General features: G+C 34.3%; 1 protein-coding gene across 4 annotated transcripts; it reads right to left on the minus strand.

Moving 5' to 3' along the window:
• Nucleotides 1–863: 863 nt before the first annotated feature.
• LOC114256675 (protein RRC1) lies at nucleotides 864–14,466 on the minus strand. 4 transcript variants are annotated; one of them, XM_082901348.1, is made up of 18 exons: nucleotides 13,628–14,466; nucleotides 10,770–10,857; nucleotides 10,486–10,621; nucleotides 10,266–10,311; nucleotides 8,412–8,469; nucleotides 8,150–8,302; nucleotides 7,717–7,833; nucleotides 7,433–7,598; nucleotides 5,993–6,105; nucleotides 5,715–5,786; nucleotides 5,077–5,298; nucleotides 4,563–4,621; nucleotides 4,341–4,425; nucleotides 4,078–4,215; nucleotides 3,566–3,790; nucleotides 2,676–3,475; nucleotides 2,394–2,560; nucleotides 864–1,567 (listed from the first exon to the last, which is right to left on the minus strand). In XM_082901348.1, exons 2-18 carry the CDS (start codon nucleotides 10,842–10,844, stop codon nucleotides 1,290–1,292), a joined length of 2,910 nt encoding a protein of 969 aa, XP_082757474.1. In that variant the 5' UTR covers nucleotides 10,845–10,857; nucleotides 13,628–14,466; the 3' UTR covers nucleotides 864–1,289. The 4 variants fall into 4 exon arrangements, with proteins under 4 accessions (XP_082757474.1, XP_082757476.1, XP_028052144.1 ...); XM_082901350.1 differs by lacking the exon at nucleotides 10,266–10,311 and having other exon boundaries at nucleotides 13,628–14,377; XM_028196343.2 differs by lacking the exon at nucleotides 13,628–14,466 and having other exon boundaries at nucleotides 10,770–13,011.
• Between the last annotated feature and the right edge of the window lie 11,097 nt (nucleotides 14,467–25,563).

The raw sequence follows: 25,563 nt of genomic DNA on the forward strand, positions 1-25,563 counted from the left end.
GTTTGTTAGAAGTTTACTTGAGATTGCCTTACTATGTAAGCTATAAATAACATATTTTAAAATTTGTTACTCCCTCTATCCTATTTTATTGGTCCATTATTTCATATTTTGTTGTCCTAAAATATATACACTTTGAAAAGCCAAAACTTTGATTTTAAAAATTTTAAAAATTATCCTTTATAAAGTAATTATAAATGTATTTAAAAATAAGAATAGATGGGTAATTTTGAAATTAATTTTTTAAAATTTGCATTCAAAATGTAATAATTATATTTCTTTAAAAAGTTTGAATTTTCAATAGTAGTAATATGAGACGGAGGGATTATTTTTTTTTATGCTCGACTCAATAAATTTATATACATCTTAAAATTGTACAAAAATCTAAACTTCATATTCAGTTTGTTATCAGATTGATTGAAACTCAATTGTGATCAACTTGAAAGAAAATCAAACCAAATTTAGACTTGCTGAATTACCCTACTTGAGCATCGGATCACTACACTTTTTGAATGGCAAGTACAATGCTACTTGAGCATCGGATCGGTAAACTTTTTGAATGGCAAGTATATTGCTTTGGTTTGGACAGATTACAAGGTTAGTTTTGTTCACCCCCCTAAAAATTAGACACTAGTAACATTTTGAATTATGAATCATGATCATTATTTGCTAGGGTTTAAAATGGAGCATCTTGGTAAAAATAAAACAAATTTGCCACGGTAACTTCCATTTTCAAAGTGATTGTGCAAAAACCCAACCAAACATGTTGAAAATCCTACAAAGATTGGAGAAGTGGGACAATTATAATCTACCAAAATAAATTCTAGGAGATATAGCATAAAGCATGATTTAACCTCTTGGAAGAGTTGAGAAAATTGATGTGCATTAGAGGGTAGCAATGTGGAATCCTGAAAAGAATTTCACAATAGCATACAAGTAAATGAAAACTAAAATGCACATGCTTTGAACATTTTAGCATTGCAACACAACCAACATGACTGAAATTAAAAACGCAGAGAACAACATGCAACTGGCTAAAATACAGGCTTGTGGGAACTATATTCTGTCTTACAGACTTGTCCATCGAAAAGATAAATGTCGTTCCCAGTAAATAAACCAATCTCCCATGGTTTAATGTCCGAACTCAAGTCCATCTTAAGGAGATTAACTGAAATATCTTTTCATCATCAAACTATTCCAACCCAGTTTGGAAACCCACACCGCCAAATAATTTTGCTAGTGAGAAGCAAGTTCTAGGGCACTCAAGCTTTAATGTACTGCCATCAACAAACTCATTTCACTCTCCTCCTCCTATCCCTGTCTCTCTCTCTGCCTCTGTCGTGGTCATCCCTCTCCCTACTACCACTCTTCTCACGATCCCTTTTTCTCCCACTTTCTGAATCATGAGCTCTATCCCGGTGCCTTTCTCGATCCTTGTCTACATCATTTTCCTTCTCCCTATCTTTGCTGGATGATTTGCGCTGTGGGCTCTCACTTCCACTCTGGCTGCGGTGCCGTTTTCTCAAACATTCCCGGGAATCTTTTCTGTCCCTTCTTTCCAAAGATCTCTCTGCAGTTCCAAGGATTTGTAAGAAAATCATCTGACATTCACACTATGACACAAATACAATACTAAGAAGAGCAGTACACGAGACATGCACACATAAAACTGAATTAAGATTCTCAATTTTTTCTACGTCACCACATCCTTAGATATAGCATGAGAGCCCCAAAACACCTTAAAGATATTCGAACAGAACTGAAATCAGGACTGTTATGGCAATCAAAATCATAAAAAACTTCCCATACAACGAAGTCACGCTTCTCACAGAAGAAAAGGGAGGGGGGAAACACACAAACACCGTAACAATACCTACTTTAAAAAGTCTACAAAAAATGTAAAGAACACAGTGGGAACTGCAAGGACTAATTCCATGTCTCTCCTAGGTCTAGTTTATGTCCAGAAATGTGCTGGTTATACGAAAGGAGTAATCAGCTGATGCATCAACAATACATATAACATTGATAAAGCGCTTAGGCCAGAAAAGAGGCTAGTTGAGCTTTTAAGTCCTTCGTTTTTATGGGTTTTTTCTGTCGATTTTTTTCTTTTTTGCATAGCCGGACTTGAACCCCACACCTCCAACTATATAGTGGCAAAAGATAGAACTCTAGCAAAGAACACCCATGAACTAGAAATTAAGAAAAACAAGCGGAAAAAATTTTTGAAAAAAAAAAAAAGAAAGACAATTTTAAAAGCAAAAATCAAAGCCGCTAGAACTAACAAATGCATATGAAGCGAATGCTAGAAATGAGAAAGTAGATAACACATCAGTTCAATATATTCCAATGCTATAATTGCACTGTCAATCTTAAAGGTTCGCAGTATTAGCACTTACTGTTGGCTGTAACATTGTCATTAGAGTCCAATAATCCATATTCAGCTTCCAGGCGTCTCCGATGTATTGCAACTTTCTTCTCAATTTCCTCCAAATTTTTCAGTCCACGCTCTTCTAAAGATTCACGATATTCCATCGAAGCAACCTCAAGACGCCTCAACTTTTGTCTGTTCAAATTAACATATTCAACACAAGTTGATAAACAAAAGCTATGGAATTGTTTAAAATCCATCATCCTGAGAAAGAATACAACTATTGAATCTGTTGATAGTGACAGCATACCTCTGTTCCTCATTCATTCCACTATCAGGCAGCGCCGCAATGCTTGCTTCAGCTGCAAACTCCACCTCGTCAGCCCTATTAGGACCATCACCAGCATTTTCACTCCCAGAAGATGAGTAACTTAACCCCAGATCCCTAGGACTTTTCTTTTGTTCATCATCACTTCCTTCATCCTCTCTGGCCCATTTAGAGGCTGGCAAAACAGGATCATTTTTCCCTTTATTAGTAAGGCCTTTTAATTCAGGCTGTGGGGTAGGAATGGTTTGGGCCAAAGGTACTGACACACTGCCTTGTGAATGCATTTCATCCTCCCCATAACGACTCCATCCTGACAACCCCACTGGCTCCATTTCAACATTTGTTTCTTTTCGGCCACTTGAGTAACGACTTGAACTTGATTGGCTTTGTGCATATTTCAAGTCATCATCTAGTGCATAGCCCCTCTGCTTTTCTGCCTCCTCTAAATAAAGCAATCGTGCAACCATCGTTTCTCTACCACCAACAAGAGATAAGCCATTGTGTCTACATCGTCTTTCTAGCTCTGCAAGGGGAAGACTTAATAGCTCCTTCATGGCTGCTCCTTTACCCATTGCCAATGCAGCATCTTGATTAATTCCACCATCACTTGCATCCTCAGAGCTAGTCTTCTTTTCTATTTCTGGTGCATCACCACACACAGAATGAAAAGAAATCACACCAGAGTTCCCAGATCGAAGAAATGTAGCTCGTAATCCATTCATATAGGCATCAGAAAACAGAAACCAGTCAGCCCATACTTGGAGAACTTTCAGAACACGTTCCTGCAGAAAGTCAGAAATAATTTTAAATGAGAAACCTGTATAGGTAGCCAATACAAGGATCTAGAAACATGCCTTCAAATATAGACTTACCTTAAGGGCTTCAGCAGTGATTCTTCCAGTTATACTACGATACAAGTCATTAAAACTTTCAATTATGTCAGGAAGAGTTGCTTCAAATTTCGTGCGGTATGCAGATGCATTCTTTACAGGAGCACTACTATTGTGAAGAATGTCGGAAACAAGCATGAGCCTTGCAACTTTAGTAGGTATGGGGGTTTCTTTGAGCGTCAAAGACTCGGTTAAAACTTCAACTATCTGCAACACAACAGACCAATAAAGCACTTCAAATTCAAGAATTACAAAAATTCAAAACCCTAAAATCAATTTGCAGATTCAAACCTTCCATATTTCTTTTATTTTGTCTTACCTACTTTGCTAGATAGTATGTTTGTTAAGTTGAATATAGCTCTATAAACATCATATGTAAGTAACAACATAAATGAACATATTGTCAATAATGGGCAAAGCACAATCCATTGTGGGTTTTAATTATAAATAAATATGTAGCTCCACCCACGCCTAGAATACCAAAGCAGCATTACCTCCCCAGCTGCATCAGCATTATCTAAAGCAAAACCCATAGCTTCCTTTATCTGACTCCTCTCTAATGTCAAGGCACGGAGCATGTCCTCAAATTCATCTCTCTGTGCATCAGTAAGCGTTCTCTCTAGCTCCAAACGCTGCAAAGTTGATGAGTAAAAGGAACATGTTAAGAAGGAAAACACCATCTTCATTCACAATGATACCACGTCTGAATTTAAATGAAATCACTGAAGAGTGCAATAAGACCAGGATCAAAAAGTACCCTGCTTCTTCCTGCAGCATATGTAGATCCAGACTCTTTTTCGAGCTCTGGGCTTTTTGCCGTTGGTAGTGGGGGTGGCATCCATCTGGATAAACATGCATGAGTATCAACTTAGACATGAGGGTCTATTAAACCATCTTACATAAGAGACTGCTAGGACATACAAAATAACTAATTCCACAGGCAAAAACATTCGAACAAGATATAATCTGCATGCATTACCTCCCGCTACCAGTAATCATGATGAAAGGCTCTGTTCGCCACCGCTGAAGAGTATCACCCTGCATTTAACATGCATCAAAACTCTTTAGTTGTTTCTTTCCACCACACATGGATGGAACAAGACAAATGAGAAGAATTGATCTCAACTCTGAACTGATTATTAAGGATCTTAGAAATATATAATTTTAATTGGTGCTATGACCCTAACCCATGATCCATAACACCATTTTTTTTATATATAAATATGATCCATAACACCATATTATTAGTATACTCATTACAGAACTCCATCTGTATCGTGCTCAATGTTTTTAGTCACACCATATGAACGTATTGAGTCATGTCTTTACAACAACAAAAATGTTGAAATTCACTTGTTTACCGAGGACAAAACCAATAATAATAATTAAAGAAATAAAGGATAATTGCCAAATCAAACACAACTGCATGCAATAATAATGTAACAAAAGAAAAGTAACAGATACCATTCAGTTAGGCCTCGAATAGCATGTACCTGGGCAAAGGAATACAGCCTCCAAACATAGTAAGTATGCTCCTTTGAGCCAAGCTCAAACAAAAAACTAAAAAGAGGATTCCCACGGCCTCTTTCCATTATAGCTTGCTCAAAAGCACAGCCTCCATCAAGAACAAACAGCGCCATTGTATCAATTACGTGACGAAGATGACCATCTTCAGGTGGAACAACCGTTATATCAGGAACATTTGGAGTAAGTACCTAGGCAACCAGGTCAAGCAATCAATCAAATCTCGTATGGAAGTAAAAGTAAAACTACATGACCATTTTGATAAGAAAGCTTAGAAGCCAAGATTACAAGACATCTCATTTTCATGCAAGCTTGGGGTAACAAATGAAGGAAAGAATGAAATATATCAAATGATAGAAGGAAGCGCAAGTCCTTTCATGTAGTTCTGAGGTTAAATGTAGGAAAATATTTTTTGTACTGTATACATTCTATATACATGGGTTGTTTCCCTTGGTGCCTACACCTTTTGTCCATAATAATATTCACCTTACTGTCAAAAATAGATAAATAAAACTGCATCACAACAGCATTGCTCAAACTGAATTCTAAAATGCATTAATCAAAATGAACTCTAAAGTAAAACTGAGAGAATATTAAGTTGACCTACCAGCTCTGAATTCTGGCTTGGGACAGATGTAACTGGTGGTCCAGATGGACCAGACAAAATAACAGTGCTGCCCTGCCAATCACAAAATCATATATGACCAACTTGTATCATGAATCAAGGAAAGACTGTTGAATTTTCTATTTGAAGTATTAAGGAAATTATCCAACCATCTCTGAAATAAGGAATTAATCTTTAAGCAAGAGAGAGAATTCATGCTCATGCCCAAGATAAATATATCTACATGATTTCATTGCTTTAATTGATGCAATGTAACGGACCTCCTTGCTCCTGATGGCCATTTGTCCTGGAGGAGGAGCAGGCAGAGCTTGTGATGGAAGAGCCACAGATTTACCCCACCCAATCTTCAACTCATACTCGTAAACAACAACACCTGGAACACAAAAATTATCTTCAGTCCCTTTATCCCATTGCTTTGCTCAGCAATACACACGTTATAGATACAAAAATAAATGCTAGTACCCAGCGATAAGAAGATTTACACTAATTCAGAAATCAAACAATTGCTCAATTACGGTGAATTCAGAAGCTGCATAAAAACTAATCATTCATTGTGTTTTGGGAAGAATTCAAAATAAGCCCATTACTTCAGGGCTGTTATTTCTAAAGAAGATTGTGATTCAGAGTTCATTATAACCACCAGTTACTGACATCACAGTTTCATCATTTTCATGTACCAGATTTCACATCGCTTTCCCCCCCCCCCCCTTTTTTTATGAATCTTTTGGTGATAATCCCTTGTAACATTACTATTCAGAATAAACCCTTGGCTGCAATCTTCCCTGAGACAATATCTAAAAGGTGCCGTTATTTGAGTTTTGACTATTGTACCCAACTTGAACTAGTCCTCATCTGGAGAAAAAAAAAATTTGTGGCAAATAGATGGAAGTTTCTAGAAAAATTCTTTTATTTATTTTTGTTTATCTCCTCAATAGACAAGCAAACAAGGGAAAGGAAGTGATTTTAAAGATCTTTCACTTCTATCATTCTCTTCTCACGTACCAAACGGACTCTTAGTTCTTGAGGCTTAAAATGGAGACCACCATTTTTTTTGGGTACATGACTAATCTTCCAAACATTCCTGATCTGGAAAAAGGATTGTGGCAAATATAGGAAAGATTCTAGAAATATTCCTTATTTCTTTTCTTTTATCTCCTCATTAGACAACCAAACAAGGGAAAGGTAGTGATCTGAAAAAAAACTTTCATTTCTATCATTCTCTTCTCACGTACCAAATGTACTCTTAGTTCTTGCTGCTTTAGATGGAGGCAATTTATAAGAGCTCATTTCTACTTATTCTAGAGAACCTGTTTATGCCTACATATTTGCACGATGTATAAATATGAAACCATGATTAAATTCATATTCTTTTGAAGCTCCTCTTTGCAAATGGAAATCTCATAAAAAAAATGGAAACTTAATGGTGCATTAACTAATTCAAAGGCTTACTCATGGAAAAAGGCACCACCTGGATGTGACAAAACTTGATAAAGTTTCAGCTATTTTGGCAAACAATGAAAAATGGAAATACAAGTTATTCTTGCAGTAAAATATAATATGAGCAAGAAGAATATAGATTTGCTGGAGTTAATTGCCCAAGAAAGAAAATATCATATTGATTCAAACATATAACAACACAAATCAGTTAAGAACAACCATCCAAAGATTCATAATGGAAATGAAATCCCCAAAGACTAGACCTTGCATTTCATCCTTTGCAGCCTGTCCATCAGCTCTGTTCATGAAGGCTACAAAGCCACAATTTCTTTGCCGCCTACGTTCCTCCTCTGTCCTAGGCCACATTATTTTCACACTAGCAATAGGCCCAAACCTTCCAAAAGTCCTCAAAAGAAAATTCTCATCCACCTAAAATATCCAAAATCAATATAACAAGGTCAGCCTCGTAGTTCCTCAGACCAAGAAGCTAAAAAGCATAAAGAGCCAAACCAATTGGAAATGTAAACATTCAAAACCACAATCTAACCTGAGGAGACAGATTTCCAACATACAGGTTTGTAGTTTGTGGATCTCCATCATCAAATGATCCAGGCTTTCCACTTGGATCAAAATCATCAGGCAGTTCATCGAATCGGGTAGATGGCTGACAATGAAACATTCATAAAAACATGCTTCCAATCCAAGACAAAAACTAAAGATGCAAAGATATAGCCTATGAAAATGCTGCACACAACGTAAATTAACTAGATAAAAGAGAGAATGAAATCATTATAATATATATAATTAGCTCCCGCGTGTCATGTTAAGACCCCAGAACTAGAAATGCTGATATCAGTGTACAACATGATGTTCATGTGCATATGAGCTATGCTCACAACAGCAATAATCTACATATAAACCAATGCAATTCGAATTTTTTTCAACACATCAAGAAGTTGTTGAACAAAGAAGCCACTTACAGCAGAATTTTCACTATGAATCCCATCACGCCAGTGTTCACGCTCTTGATTCCGCCTTTCCCTCATTTCTTGCTCATGCTTCAACTCCTCCATAAAATGGTCTATATTCCTTGACTTCCCTTTCTCTTTCTCCTTCGGCTTCTCCTCCTCTTTCTAGAAGTAATGAGGAGAAAAAAAAAAAGAATAAATAAGAAAAGAACAAATACATCGATATTGAGAACAAAAGATGAATATGATAATAACTTTCGTCAGGCACACCAACCTTCTTCTCATATTCTTTTCCCTTGGTTGAAGGAGGTGGTAAGAAAGATGGAACATATCTGCAAAAGAAATCTCACAATCCAATTTCTGAACTATAAAAATAATTTTCTCAAACAATATACAAAAATAATAAACAAAAACGAAATGAAAGAACATGTCACAGTAGACAATTTACTAAGTTTGGTGCCTGACTAGACAAGTTTATTTCTCAAACAATTCTAAGTTAAAATTTGACAGCTCAGTACAAAAAGAATCACCTTAAAAAAAAGGCTAAGGTTATGAAGGTTGGGGAAAGAAATGGAATTTGATGACTGAAAATGAGAGAGCTCCCTATGTGGAATTGGGGGAACTTGTTGAATCGTTTCATGTTGATGGAATGGCTAGACTGAACATTTACATTTTTAAGAGTGGTTAAATCAAAGAAGCATGCTAGCGCTTTTTTGTCTTCATTGAAGAGTTTCGGAAGTAATTCAAGAAGAGACATTAAATCTTCGTAAAGCTGGTTAACTCCTTTCTTCACCAAATACTTCCAAATTATGCAATTTGACTTTATTATTTAATGATATTTCTTCACCAAAAAGCAAGAACTTCCTTCCAAATGAATTTAACAATAGAGAAAAAATCTAATCACCGAAAGATAAAGTTATAATAAATTTTAAAAAAATAAGAAAAGAGGACAAGGGAAACAATACACACTTTTCTTCCATAAAAAATTCAGATCAGCAATGTCAAACCATTTATTTCGCATGAATCTAGTAATATATATATTTTTTAAAATATCCACCAAAAACATATATATCTAGCAGAGGAGGAATGATCAAATTATTTTCTATTGAATTTGCCATCTAACAAGAGAGAAGATAATGAAATCAGCATGCAGAGCAATCCCCATGAAGACACCTTTCTCACACAGTTGCTTGATAAGAAATTGAACAAACATATAAAGTGCCTATTTGGTGCACTCTATAGAAAGCACCCTTTCTATTTTTTGCGATAATTAGAAAGCAGAAGCTAAAAAGTACCCTTTCCTCAACTCTTAGAAGATCAATTTTTTCAGCTTATTGAAGTTATTTTTGTCTTACGTTATAAATAGAAATCGCACCAAGCACTTTGGCAAATAAAAATAAAAATAAGCTGCACACCAAGCAAAGCCAAAAAGAAAAAAGAAAAAAGAAAAAGTTTCCAGCTCACAAACATCATACCCACAAAAAAACAAATCTATCTACCATAGGAGAAACAAATCAAATATTTTGCAAATTAACAAGAAAAAAGGTAATGAATGCAATCTCCACAACTGTATCCTTTTTCACTATAAGAAATCGAACAGACAAATGAAGGAAAAGAAAAAAGGATTCAGCTCACGCAATGTTTGGAGCAACATCATATGCTAATATAATTTGGGTTCAGTCGGACACAAAAGTGCATATTGAAGAATAGAAGAAATGACCTTGAAGGCTATTAAATTGTAAACACACGTATACTTGAATTTTTCCTTTCAAAAATCTTTACCCCATCAATTTGAAAAAAGAAAATGTTGACATCTCTAGCAAATTACCCTTATATTGAAGAGAAAATAATGCCTTTCATAAACTCCATAAATAATTGCACTTTCTCCAAAGTTCACATCATAATTCAATCTTTTGTATAAAAATTACAAAATGCCACCATAAAAAATACATTTCAGATAATGCAAAATCTGTGACTAAATACACAGCATATGCTCCCTAATTTTTTCATACTCACAAGCCTAAGCAACAAAAGCTACATTTAAAGATATCTCTATCATATAATATCCCTAATCAAAATGCCTTATTACATAGCATTGTAACATGGTTATTCAAAAGCATTTATTTACCTACTCCCCTTCTTTGAACCAGACACCCCATCTTTAGAATTTCCACCTGCCATCCGCGAATGAATAGAAAGGCCCATATTTTTATTAATGCGTCCATATAACAGAAAATTATTATTAATCCATAATGTATAAGAAAACAAGAATATATTAAATGAGCAATTAAACATAGAAAAACTATCTAAGAAAGGATTTATATAGAAAGTCCCTTAGCTGCACTGACCTTCAGAATCAATCTTTGGTACATCATTGACATTGATTGTCCCTCCTCTAACAAATACCTTAGACCCTGGTATGTTTTCCCCTTGAAATGACTCCACAAACTCTTGATACAAACGAGCTGTTTCATCTTCCGCCCTCTAAGAAAATAAAAATACAGTAACATGACCAACAACAGCACTGTTTTCTAGTAACCAACAGTTTTTAAATTATATACATACATATATGTGTGTGTTTGTGTTGGGTTAGTAAACCAACAGGTTTTAAAGGACCTATTAAAAGCCAAACCTTTTTCTTCGCCTCCTCCTCCTCTCTGTGCTTCTGAAAAGGCGTCTTCTTCCGCGTAACAGAAAACGAAGTCATCTTTCATCAAATGCTGGAGAAGCAAATCACAGATCCAGTTTGGTTCAATAGTCACATTCATAAATCTCCAAAAATAGGCATCAAAATTCAGAATCCATATGTTAAATATAAAGAAATTAGTGTCATTATAAGCAAAACCCAAGCCCAAGGCACTAGGGCCCTAACATATGTCCGAGAGATAAAAACTAAGAAGCTAAACTTCAAAAAGAATCAAATTTAAAAGCAGAATTTTGAACAGATTGGGTGGAAAGAAGGAGAAGCAAAAATCAAACCCAGATGCAAAAGTTTGAATATCACTTCTTTACTTTCAACCAAATTATGATTTGGGCTTACAATTTTTACAGCATTTTTCGATTGGGTTTCAACCAATTTCAGTTTAATACTCTCGATTCTATCAAAAAATGGTAAAATGATTCTAGTGACGGTGCAATGGCTTTCTTGTTCCGCATATTGAATAAATTGAGTGCTAGGGAATATTTTGAAGAACAACACTTCCAAACTTGGTTTTTTGTTTGAAGGTGCAAAACCTCAGTATCAATTACAACAGTGCAGCGATACTTCTCATCTCCAACAAGAAGGTAGCAAGAAAACTCTTCAATCACCATCTATCCGTTGCCATGGTACTCACAAGGGTTTAGACAAATTCAATAGGAAAACAAGAATAAGTGATTTTAGCTCACTACTTCCTGCTTCTCTCTTTCTAAATATATTTTTAAACTCCATTAACTTTTAAGTGTTTTAGTTGTTCAAATGATGTGGGCACTAGGCACAGATGATCCGTTAGATTTAATGAACTATAATGTGCCAATCTGTCAAAAACAGTCTAGAGGATCATGGTGCTTACAGGTCTGGAGGGGAACTGGTCACAGTTGCCCTCAACAGCAAAAGATGTGGGTTCAAATCCCAACGTGATCTATAATCATATGAACTGGATGAAACAATAATCCAAGATCCATATAAAAAGTAAAAAAAAATCAAAATTTAAAGTCACCAAAGTTGGATAAATATAGCAAGAGACGTGGGTTCGAATCCCGACGTAATCTATAATCCTATGAACTGGATAAAACAATAATCCAAGATCCATACAAAAATTGAAAATTTTCAAAGTTTCAAATCACCAAAGTTGGATAAATTTAACAAAATATGCATTCACATATTACATATCCATCATAAGATTCACAACTTCACAAGTTCTGAACTTTTGTCGTATTTTGTACCAAAACTAATCCAAGATCAATACGAGAAGTTAAATAATTCGAAATTTCATGTCACCAAAGTCAGAAAAATTTAACAAAATATGAATTCATGTATGATATTAATTATGTCCACAACAAGATTAACAGCTTCACAAATTCCAAACTTCAATTGTATTTTGTACAAAACTAAACTCTATATAACCTATATCAAGAAAAGACCAACTTCCAAGTACAATCAATCTATACGTGTGTCAAAAGAGGACCATCCAAAAACATGAGTTAGGAGAAAAAAATACCAAAAGTCTATAGTTCTTCATTTCTCAATCTTCATAAAATTTTTACTAAGTCAATAGTAAAATTTTACAGCTCAAGTAATCCTACTCACCTCAAGTGTGTCAAAATACCCAAATTACTACACCTCTCAAACCTCTGACTATATACAAATACCAAAAGATTCTTTGGGGGAAAGTATAAACATGTGGATAATTGAATACATAAAGTAAACATTGTAGAAAGGGGGAAAAAATTGCTGTACGGAGTTTAGGGTTTGAGAGTACTAATAATAAAATAAGACAGAATTGAAAATGTTGTAAAATAACCATAAACCCTAAATCTAATGAGAACAAAAAAAAAAAAAAAAAAAAAAAAAAAAAAAAAAAAAAAAAGAAAGAAAGAAAATTAGGCAAAAAATCAAAATTACTATATTAAGAATTTAAGATGCTACATTAGATCATGAGAAGTTAGTATTATTCTACCTCATTCCATTTACTTCTTCAAAGTTTTTCAATTTGGTCTAGCAATGCATATTATCTATATCTATACTATTATTAAGTAAAGGCCTAAATTGGTTTAGTGAAACCTTCTTCTCCTTATGCACCACGTGGCAACTTTATATATGCTAAAATAAAAAAATTATTATATACAGCGTAAGCAAGTTTTACCAAGACCTTGGTTTCATTAAGAACATACTTATCACTCAATCAAGTAACATACATCTTATAATATTAAATTCTCCATTATTTATTTTTATTATTAGTTATTTGAATTGCACCCGTATGTGCCACCCGCTAGTATGTTTGATTGAAATATTTCAATGTGAGACTGCTTTATACAATGTTTCAAAATCGGGTTCAGCTTTCAGATCAACCAAAATCGAATCTAACATCATTATTACATCATAAACATAAATCAATTCAAATAAACAATAAAGATATAACAAAATAACACCAACCCAATAATTGTTTTTTTCCCTTACAAACTTTAGTGTAAGAAAAAATTCCAATTTCAGGAATCTTCAATATAATCTCATTGTTTACAACACAAGACTCCAGACAAAAATAAGTCAAGAATTAGTAGTTAACACATTAACCCACGAACAACTAATTTCTCCTCCAGTAAAGCCGAATCTAAAAGTCACAAGCAATGAATAAATTATCCGTACGCCTAATCTTCTGAAGTGAGAATTGACAAATTCTATTCAAAACCCAAAACTACTATCACTCGATTCGAAGATAATGATGAAACAGATATCAAATCAAAGATAACATAGAAATGTGTATATATGTATCACAAGCTAGCAAGAGAGACCTGGAACAGAATGAGGGTTTAGGGAAAAACGAGCAATCGTAGTCTGGTTCGGAATCAAAGCTTTGGACTTTGCAATCAGACCAATCGAACTGGATTTCCAATCCTCTTCTTTCGTGGAAAGTAGGGCAAAAAAGTGATTGTCGAAGAGAGAGAAAGGGGGGTTATTCAAGGGCAATTATTCATAGTCCCAAAACAATTACAAAGCCTGGCGGTTCGATATTTGTTGAACGGTTTAAGGGGCTTTGCAAAGGGGTGGCGGACCGGTTTCGACCGGGTGTGTACGCATATGATTATTTTTTTTATAAAAAACAAATTATCATGATTTAAATTTACTCTACACATTAATTCCGCCCTACATACATTTCTGCACCACACAAACCGCCTACTACCTATTTTATAGAAAGAGAAGATCTGAATCTAATGCTCAAATATAATATATATATATATATAACAAATCAAAAGAGAGAGAGAATATTCCAGATCTGTGAAGCTTGGTCGGTGATGGTGGCGGATCGGCGAAGCTTGGTCGGTGATGGTGGCGGTGATTCGGCAAGCTTGGGAGGATGGAGATCGGCGGTGGGAGAGACGTTGGAGTTGTGGGAGGATGGAGTTCGGTGGTGGGAGAAGGGAGATCGGCGGTGGGAGATTGAGATCGGTGGTGGGAGATTGAGAGAGGGAGACCGAGAGAGATGAGGGCGTTGATGATGATGAGTGATGAGTGTGAGATTGAGATCTGCGTTGATGATGAGAGATGAGGTCCTAAATATTATAAATATTATAATATAAATATTATAAACACAGTGAGGTCCTAAATATTATAAATATTATAATATAAATATAAATATTATGCTCAAATATTATATATATATATATATATATCAGGGGTATAAAAGTAATTTCATTTCGGGGAAATTCGGGGACGGGACCGGGGACGGGGACGGGGACGGGGATCGGGCCGGGCCGGGGATTAAACACTGATCACCGTTCCCGGCCCGTGACAGATCGGGGATTGATTTTCAAATACCGTCCCCTCCCCGTCGGGGGTATTTTTCGGGGAAAAACCGCTTAAATCGGGGTCGGGATTGGGGATCCCCGTCGGGTCGGTTTCAAATTGCCATCCCTAAAGTGAATATGTCTGGATTTTATGCTTTTTCAAAAAAATAAGATGTTATTATTAGGTTTGGCATCTCTTAAAAAAGTCAAAAAAATATTATTTTATTTAATTCACATCATATTTCTACCACATCATTTCAAATTCAACTCATATTTCATAAAAAGTCAAAACATGTACTTATTTAGAACATCTCAAACAACCCTTATAGCTTTAAAAATTACAAATATTTATTTGTTATAATTTTTGGGATAATAGAATTAACAAAAAAAGTAAAATTTCTAACTACTCTTCTATACAATAATAAAATTATATAAATTATTAATTGAAATAAATTTTTAATAATATTAGAAAATGTTAATTGATTTAATAATTTATTAATTAAATATGTAATTTGTTATATAATTAGAAATTTGAAGAGATATGATGTAATTTCTAAAACTACAATAAGATATTCGTATTTTAATCAAATCTCAAAAACATATTTATAATTTACCCTTAATCTTTTTAAATTTTAATAATATTTAATATTATAAATATTTACGAATTTGACTTTGTTTTCTTAATTTTTCAATAAGCTTTTTAACTTATACAAATCAAAATCGTCAATTTTTCATTCTAACTAAAAATTATTTTCTTCTTTTAGTAGAGTAATAATCAACTTATTTGGTTTGAATTTTTAAGATTTATTTTTCAAAAATTCAATTTTTTTGTTTTTAATGAATTTTTTTAACATTCTAAGTAATTTTTTAAATTTTTAGATACACCTAACATAAATATACTTAAAAAGTATAATATTTATGAAAAAAATCTTTACCAAAATTCACTAGATACCTAAAATACAAATAAGTAAATAAATAAATAAGGGAATTCAATATATTTTTCGTATTCTTGTGCATTTATTGATTTTTTAAAATATTTTTTTACAAATATTTTACTTTTTGGATACATCTACGTAAGGTGCATCTAAAAAAGTATATAAAAAAAGGTTTAAAATTTTTAAAATATTCACTAAAAACAAAAACAAAAAATATGAAAAACAAAAAATTCAATTTTCAAAAAATTGAAATCAAATATAATTTGAATATAGAAGTCTTTAAATACACTTGGCTGAAAGAAAGGAAAAAAAAAAGGGTAAATTTTGGGGAAATTTTTTTAAGGTCCCTAATAATAGTAATTTAGAGGATAAAGGACACCAAAAAAAGGGGTGATGCATCAAGTCCCTCAACTATTATCACGCGCATTTTTAATTATTTCATTGACCAAATACCCGTCACAAATCAACACAGAAACTGAACTGAACTCCGATGACTGAATTCCATTCCAAACATCCAACCATCTTCATGAGCAAGAGAACACTAGAATTAGGGTTTCAATATCATCTTCACCACCAACATTAGAATTTCATTATCTTCTGCAAAAATCTTTCTCAGTCCTTCCTCACAAATTTCTCTAGCCCTGTTTTCACTGTTCATCGCCATCTCAGTTCATCTTCGTCACATTGCATCTTCATGTCACGGCATATCAGTTTGTAATTAGCATTTCATCCTAACTCTGATAAGTTTTTCTACAATCCCACAAGTTTTTCTCTGGAAACACAATTAATTGTATTTTATATTAACCTTCCATTAATTAGGGTTTCAATTTTGTAATAAAAAACTACATGAATTTAAAAAAAGTTATTTCTCTGTATTTTGAACTTATTCTTAAACATGTTTATGTGATTTTATCTGTAAATTTCTCTGGCATTTGAATTTCTCTAGTATTTGCTTGATGTATATTTATTCTTTGAATTTTCTCTAGCATGTTTATTTTGAAAAAAGTTATTTATGTGTTTTGATATTATTCTTGAACATTTTGTGTGATTTTGTCTATAAATTTTTCTACTCTGTAAGTTTCTCTAGAATGTCTATTTTTCTCTGGAATGTGTAATTTTCTCTAGCATTTTCATTTTCTGTGCTTGCCAGATTTATGCTTCTTTTTTGAATTTTCTCTGGCTATATTTTACATTTATATATATTATTACTCTCTTATCTGTCTCTAAGTTTTTCTGGCATTTATAATTTTCTCTGGTCACATCACTTTTCTCCCTTGTGTGTCTCTATCATGTTTAATTTTCTCTGGTTGTGTATGTAAATCTCTCTAGCATTTTAATATTATGAATTAGAAATTTTCTCCGGAATGGAAATTTTCTCTAGAATGTGTAATTTTCTCTGATATTTTTATTTTTTGTGCCTGCTAGATTTATGTTTCTTTCTTGAATTTTCTCTAGCTATATTTTACATCTATATGTAATTTGTAGCAATTTTTAAAAATTTCTCTGTCATATTTATGTTGATTTGGTTATTTTCTCTGCGAATGAAAATTAGTTGTGGCCACATGTATTCCACACGAAAACACCTAGTATTCTTTTGTCAGTGTCTAAGTTTCTCTGGAATTTATAATTTTCTCTAGACACATTAGTTTTCTCCCGTGTGTCTGTCTACCATGTTCAATTTTCTCTAGTATGTTTATTTTATTCAATTCTTGGTTTTAATGTTGTATAGTTTTCTGTGGCATGTTTACGTTGCTTTGTTTATTTTATCTTACTAATTGTGGAATGAAAATTTTCTCTGACTTGCCATGTTTACTTTTCTCTGTCATATTCATTTTCTGTGCTTGCTAGATATATGTTTATTTTTTGAATTTTGTCTAGCTATATTTTACTTCTATATGTAATTTTAACAATTATTGAAAATTTCTCTAGCATGTTTATGTTGCTTGTTGTTTTTTTTTTTGGAATGGAAATTTTCTGTGGCTAGATATATTCCACAGGAAAACAATTAGTACTCTGACATTTAATTTTCAGTGCCTAATTTTCTCTGACATTTATAATTTTCCCTGGTCACCTTAGTTGTAACGACCCCAAAATACGTGTCACAATTATTTTTATTTAATTATGCGATAATACGAATTAATTTGAAAATATCTGATGAGGCTACAACTTCGGGACTGAAATTGACGACCATAATGGGTTCAGAAATCGAAATTAGGTGCATGGATATGCTAATGGGAATTTTTAGAACCATTTGGGATGTTTAATTGAAAACTGGTTTCGTCTGATTTGCTAATTTTAATAGGATGGAATTAAATAATTGTATAGGAATTAGAGCTTAATACACATTAGTATAATTTAATTTAGTGTAATTGAGATTTTATTGTGATGAGAATTAATTTAATTTGCGTAGCTTTGATTTTTATTTAACTTAATTAGAATGATTTAACTTAATTAGAATGAATTAGTAATGACAATAACCATGTAGACCACTACTCAGTATGTGAGATAGGAAGAGAGAGAGTGTTTGGTTGCTTTGATTTTTATTTAACTTAATTAGAATGATTTAACTTAATTAGAATGAATTAGTAATGACAATAACCATGTAGACCACTACTCAGTATGTGAGATAGGAAGAGAGAGAGTGTTTGGTTGCTTATTATAGTGAGTTGTTTATTATATTGAGTCTTTCATTTCATATACCAAACAAGACCCACGAAGAGAGAGAGAGAGTGAGGAAAGAAATAGCCATAGAGCTTGAGGTCAAGAAGAATTGAAGGAAGAAGAAAGAAGGGGATTAATTCATGCGCATTAAATCATCAAATTAAGGTAATTTCTATCTCCTAATTCATAAAATTGAAATGATACACTGTTAATTCATAGAATCTAGGTTCAAATAGGAAGATCATAAGCTTAATTGAGTTGAATTTATAATTAATTAGAAGATTTGCCCATGTAATTAAGAGCTTAGGACATGCATGTTTGCAAATGGGTAGAATTGTTCAAATTAACTCCTAATCTTTACATGCATGATATATTTTTTATTCTATACTTGTTCTCGTACATGATTCATGGAGTTTAAGGAGAAATTAAGCATGAATTAGAGCTTGGGTTCAAGAAAATTGATGTTTCATGAAATTGAGTTTCAAAAATGGAAAAATAGGTTTAATTTGATATTTAGAGCCTTATAAGAATTCAATTAAAGCTTTGATTTAGGTTCATAAAATTAGATATAGTCAAATTAAGCCTTAATTGAAAATTAATTAAATTCAATTGAAACTGAGTTAGGCTTAAGATTATGGAAATAAATGTGAAGATTAATTATTTGGTCCTTGATTTGCTTGAAAATGGAGTTGAAATTGCAAAATGTACATATTTATGAGTTTTTGATTCAGTAATTTAAACATGACTGAATAATTGTAATTTAATATGTATGAGCCTAATTTAAGTTTAATTGTGTAATTAGTGAACTTAATAAGGGTTGACATATGATTAGATTATTTATATTTAATTAGTTTGGTTAATACACAACTAAACATGCTTTAATTAGAGATTAAAGGAATCAGTTGCTTGGTGGTAGCTGCATCTTGCACCTTATCAAGTAACTTGTATGGGTTTTCGTAGTTGTCTTCATTTCTTTCCGTTTTATGGTGTCATTGTAACTCTAGTTTTTTCTCTATTTCCTACCTCTACAGGCTGTGTAGGGAGTTTTATTTTTGTTTTGCTTCGGTTGGTAGGGTGAATAGGATTCAATTGGTTGCTGAATCCTGTTCTGGTTTGTATAGCTATTTTGGGTGCAGGTGCTGTTAAGTGGCTGCCTTGTTTTGATATGGATGGCTGGTTCTTATTGTTGTCTACATAGTGTTGGTTTCTTAGCCTTAGTTTGTGTTATAGTTTGTTTTTCATTTGTTTTGTTTGTGTTGGTGGTTTGTATAGTTGTAGTAGGGCTTGGGGCATGCCCCTTGTAAATTTGTAATTTTCCTGCTTTATTTTATGTCTTATTCACCCAAAAAAAAAGAGATTAAAGGAAATTAATAATCTAATTAATTCATAATTCTAGTCATTTATATTTAAAAGCTTAAGTGAACTAAATATGTTTAAGATGATTGTGTATCGTGCTATGCATATTTGTGATTGTAGGTCATGAGTCAAGGACTGCTTGACCAACCGTTCTGGAAGCCCCCTGTGAGTAGCATTTCTGTAAAGATATGTTGATATAAATTATGTTTTAATTGTTATCGATAAGCTATGGTTTCTTGAAATGCTATCTTGATTATGTGAATGAATGTCCTATTTGTGAATCTATTACGGTATCCACAAATAGTCTCAAGTCATGGGGGGACGACATGTAAATGCGGGTCCATGACATATATGTGATACGAGATCTCGTTAGCCACTTCATTGTGGTGATATGTGTTTAATCGGTATCCGGAACCGATTACTCTAGTCGAAAGACATATGTGATATGTTTTGTGGGATGTACCATTATGTTATGTTCTGATATGAGACAGATATGAATGATTGTGTCATGATTTGTTTTACGGATATGATATATTTGGAATTCGTTCACTAACCCCTTTACTTTAATGTTATTCACTGGGCTTTAGCTCACTGTTTATATATATATATATATATACATGTATAGGTAAGCGTTCTGGAGGACAAGTCTAGAAGGAGTCTTTAGCAAGCCATCGTTTTGAAGCCTACCGCATGGTTTTGAGTGCCTCAGAGTTTAGGCTAGGCCTAGAAGGCCTTTGTCAAGCTTTTGATTGTGAAGCACACTTTTGTTATGTGCATATGTTATGTATAAGATGTTAAGTTATAAATTATGTACTACATATGGGTAAATTAACATTTTTGTATGTAAATATTTGTTCATATAGATGCACAACTCATTGGGCCATTGGTGTTTTTGAATATTGCTTCCGCTAGCCCCGATTATTTATGATTGTACAGGAAGACCTTTGGTAATCTCAGATTACTAGCCAGTTACGACACCAAACTTATAGGGGCGTGTTTGGGTCGTGGCATTAGTTTTCTCCCTTATGTATAATTTTCTCAAACATGTCCAATTTTTTCTAGCGTGTTTAATTTTTTCTAGGATTTAATGTTGACATCTTTATGTTTTCATCATTGTCTAGAAATGATAAAACATAAAAGCAGCAAGACACTAGAAACACCAAGTAAGAAACAAAGGCTCTGTTTTGTTGTGTTTTTAAAACGTGATTCTATATCTACATTTGCAAATGATGTTTGGAACGAGTTTTGGAAACACGTTTCCAAAGCTCTGCAGAGAACTCTGAGACAGATGCAAGTTTCAGAATTTTTGTTTTGCAAATTATGCCTAACCGGTCGTCCCACCGGTTGACCGGAATAGTGAATTTTTTTTATTTTTTTTTTATTTTTTTGCAATTGATATGTTAATTTTTATATATTCGAAAAAAACATTTTTTGAATTTTTTAAAATTTTTTATGTGCTTTAAAATAATTTTGAGTTGTGTATTTGATTATGAGTTATAATTTTTTGTATCAAATATCAAATGTCACATCAATAATTTCCCACTCAATTCAAAACTATTTTAAAAACTCTTTACCAAACAAATTTTTCACACTCAAATCATAATTCCAAATCTCACAAACTCAAAATACAACTCATACTCTCAAATCATAGTTACAAAGCTCTACCAAACGCAACTAAAAGCTCTCTCAGTCTTCTTATGATCTAAGATCAAAAAACAGCAAAACACCACAAACTCCTTGCCAAAAACACACAAGTCCAAGGTGATGAAGCAACTAGCATGGAGATGAATACCCCAACTTCAAAAGACTCAAGCTTAAGGGGGAAAAAACCTGTTAAACTCCAAAGAAAAAGAGCTCATTATAGCATTCAATACCGATCCAACCTCTCATCTGTTGTTTTCTTTTTTCAAACACTTAAATTCAATTCAAACTAGCTTGAAGAGCTTCAAAAGACCCCATTTTTGGTATTTGATCCAACCTCTAACCACTGGAAGGATGGATCCAAGAAAAGGAAATCTGATAATGATATAGTTGCAATAATCTAACGTTACAATGAAAAAACAAAAGCATTCACAGTTGATAAAAAGAACTTGACCTTTACAACCAATGACATGACCTTGAGTTTTGGTTTGCAATGAGGCAAAGGAGTCATGTCATTAAGATACTCTAAAAATTCAAAATCTACATTCCTAAGGAGAAGATTCCCAAAGGACACAAGGCTCACTGGTTCTGTTCTTATAAATGCCTTCGTCAAAGCAATGAAAGGCAAACAACCAATTAACTTCAAAGATGTAGCAATCATTATTACCTTGTACTTGTGTCTCACCCTATTTTTTTGCAACAATTGGGAATTCAATAGGGTGGGTTTTTATAAAGTAGGTGGAACCTCCTGAATCAATGAAGCAGTATGATTGGCCAGAAGCAATTACATCAACATTAATTGATTCTATCACAGCATTGCACAAAACTCCAAAAAAAGTTACGGGGTGTATCATTGCATTGCTCATAAGTATAATTTCTATTCAAATTTACAGTTATGAAACTTACAAATTTGTGTGTTTAGCAAAATTTAATTACTTTAATTTCCATCATAGTATTGGCTATGTGAACATGCGAATATCATTGACTCAGAAGACAGTAACACAACTGACTTCCCAAGATGTGCCAAATGGAACCTGCAAAGCTTGACCAATCAGCTACAGAAGACACCAGTCCACTCTCTTGTACCTCGACAGGTTAGATTTCTATCGCCACTGAAATCTCAGTGAAATTCCAAAATTTCCCTGACCACTTGTTTGTTTCCCTCCTTGTAACTTCATTGATTGAAATCAATTTTCTTTGAACTTTCAATTTATGTTTTTTCTTTGATTACCACTGGTTTATTTCTGTCATTGTAATGAATTTTTTCTACAATCCAAATTTCTCTAACCACAATTGTAACACATTAACTTATATGCCTTGATTGATTTTCTCTAATATCTTAATTATGTTGGTTGTTTCATAATTTTCTTTGGCCTATAAAATAATTTCTCCTTGTTTGTTATTTTTTCTGACCCATAACTTATGTGCTTTGATTGATTGAGATCAATTTTCTCTGAAATTTCAATTCATGTTGCTTCTTTGATTAACACTGTTTATGTTTGCCATTGTAATAAATTTTCTCTGAAATCCAAATTTCTCTGACCACAATTATAGTGACATTATGTAGCGATCTCAGTTTTGCCACTTCGCTGAGTATATCAGGGATCGAGCTGCCCGGCCAGCTTGCGGGGGTCCAGGGGCCAGTGCCCCTTGGCGGGTCCTAGGGCAATGCCCTAGCGGGATTGAGGGGCAGCACCCCCGAAGCAAAAATGCAAAATGCATTCAAAGTTGCTTGTCCGCTCGAACGGGAAAGCAAGCCACACGTGTGGATTTCATGGGAGAGCAGCTTGCACACTGCTAAAAAGGCAGGTGCGGAATGGAGGTGCATTGGGTTGGTGAGATCCAAAATTTTTTCCCTTTTCTTCTCTCTTTGGGCTGAAGTTGAATCACTTTTGTATATCTCTCTCTTTCTAAAAACATTTCCTCTCCCTTCTCTCTACATTTTCCTATGCCAAATTAGATCAAAACCTTGATTTTTCAATATCCCTTAGAGTTCTGCCATAGGTTCTTCATCAAAGTTGGTTAATTTCTCGAGAGCTTCGTTGTGTGCGGTGAAGATCGAGTTTCGACACCGTTGATTTTGGGGGTTTCATCTTATTTCTTCTTTAAAACTTGAGGTAGGGATTTTTTTAGAGTTATATATATATTTTTGCAAGATCTAGATGATTTTTGAAATCTTCATTCGATAGCTTTGAAAATTGATTGTTAATTCAAGAAATTGAACGATTTTGAAAGTGGATTTGTCTCTTGTTCTTTTAAAATGATCTTATGGGTTTTGATCTTCGTTGATTGAAGAAAAGATGATTTTGAAAAGTTTTCTTTCAAAATATTTGAGTTGTATAGTTTTCGTGAGAAAACCTAGAATTTGGAGTTTTTCTTAAAGAGACTAGAAATCCATGAATAATATTGTTATATTTATTTTGTGTGTCAAAATAAATGGATGTTTGAAAATTTTCTTATTTATATTTATATAAATAATGAATTTCAGGGAATATGAGAATTGTTGTTCATTTTGGAAATTATTGTTTAAAACGTTGAAATAGTCTTGAAATGACTAATTATTGAGGATACTTGAGAAGATGGAATTGTGTTATTCCTTGGATGACGAATTGGAATAAAAATATTTATATTCATCTTGTGTTATTGGCATATCAATTCATTTGATTACATTAAATTTTGAAAGTTGATTTGAAAACTTGCATTGAGAAGAGAATGTTGAGAAACAAGTTTCCATGAATTAGTTTTGGGGTAAATACGGTGGTGTAGACACCCCATTTTTGACCGACCTTAAGACTCAGACGTCACCGATTGAGCGCTTGGCGATGTTGCATAATGTGCTTGTTCAGAAGTTTCAAAGTCGCGGCCGTGAGCCCTGCCTCCGGACTTCCGAACCCTCTTCTGTGCCTTGTCTCGGTTTGCGAACCAAACTCGGTTTTCTCTGTTTCTTTTCCTGAGGGAAGGGAGAGGTCCCGTAGACCATCTCTCAATGTCCGTAGGCTACATTTGGTGGCCGTAGGCCATTTTTCCCATTTCGGAGCCCGGTTTCCGGTTTTCGGAGCCGTCAGGCCGTGTGCCTCGGTTCGGGACCGCTTAACCATCTCCTATTGCTCTGACTTTTGGCATACATCTTATTTCATCCCTTTTGAGGGACACTGGGGGCTAAGAAACCCACTTCGAGGTCGAATACCATTTTCGGTGCTTAACAGCCCATTTTCGGGACCCCGAACTGCGTGTTTTGGCCCCGGAACATTCGTTTTGCAACGGTTTTCGTTCATTTTTGGAAGGTACCTCTGTTTTATCACAGGGAAGGTCACTGAAGGGTGGGAGGCCAGCAATTGTTGCAGCAACCAGTTATTTCTCTTCCGGAGCCTCCCGGCGCCCGTTTTTCGCACTTCCGGGCTAATGTTGAATACCTTGGAGCTAGTGTTGCCAACTTTCAACCACATATCTGTGATCTACACACTTGGGAGGCCACTAAAAGTTGGTGGCCGGCCATTAAGGTCACCTGACCCTTTTGACCCCTTTCTTCCGGGCTAATGTTGAACCCCTTGGACCCTTTTTCTTGAACTTTGAACCACATATCTGTGATGTACACACATGAGAGGCCCCTAAAAGTTCATGGCCGGCCAGTAAGTCAACTTGACCCTTTTGACCCCCTCTTTCCGAGCCATTGTTGAACCCCTTGGGCCCACTTTCTTGGAATTTCAACCACATGGTTGTGTTGTACACACATAGGACTACCTCCCCAGTAGCTTGCCGGCCAGAAAATCACATTGACCCTTTTGACCCCTAGCCGGCCGGCTAGGGGGTGTGGCCGGCCGGCCACCTCCAGCAAAAGTGAGAGGCCGGCCGTGTTCCTCCCACTGTGCACTTTACAGCTGTGGGGCAATATCCCCCAGATATTTTCTGTATCCGGGGGATATTTTGTGGGGGAGTTTTGCTCTCCTTCTCCCCCACCTTTACACCCCCTTTTTGATCCTTATAACCAGCTGGTGGCCTTCTCTTTTAGGGTTAGAAAAACTTTCCTTCAAGCTTCCATAGCCAACTCCATCTTCTTCCTTCTCAACTCTTGAAAAAACCCTAAGTCCCTAACCATTATTCCTTCTACACCACCAAGCTCTACCACCACCATCTCATTTCCAGCAACAAGGAAGGATTCTTGAAGGCTAAAGAAGCTGCAAATCCATCCAAAAAGCAACAAAAGTTTGAATCTTCAAGGGTAAGTAACACTTTTACCCTTTTGACCCTTTCTCTTGATCTATTTCTAAGCCTCACTTCTTTTTGGTTTCAAGCTCCGGCCCTAACTGAAAAGGGCCATCTTTTGAGCTCATCTTCACTTCTCATTAAGGG

The sequence above is a fragment of the Camellia sinensis genome, chromosome 13 (genome assembly GCF_055761805.1).
Source record: "Camellia sinensis isolate YWXY chromosome 13, ASM5576180v1, whole genome shotgun sequence".
Classification (NCBI taxonomy): domain Eukaryota; kingdom Viridiplantae; phylum Streptophyta; class Magnoliopsida; order Ericales; family Theaceae; genus Camellia; species Camellia sinensis.

Coding starts and splice junctions, on each gene's coding strand:
- LOC114256675 (XM_082901348.1), bottom strand. CDS start 10,844: ATGACTTCGTTTTCTGTTACGCGGAAGAAGACGCCTTTTCAGAAGCAC. Junction 4,622..5,076: donor GGCTGTATTCCTTTGCCCAG/GTACATGCTATT, acceptor TGTTAAATGCAG/GGTGATACTCTTCAGCGGTG. Junction 2,561..2,675: donor GGAATGAATGAGGAACAGAG/GTATGCTGTCAC, acceptor TAATTTGAACAG/ACAAAAGTTGAGGCGTCTTG.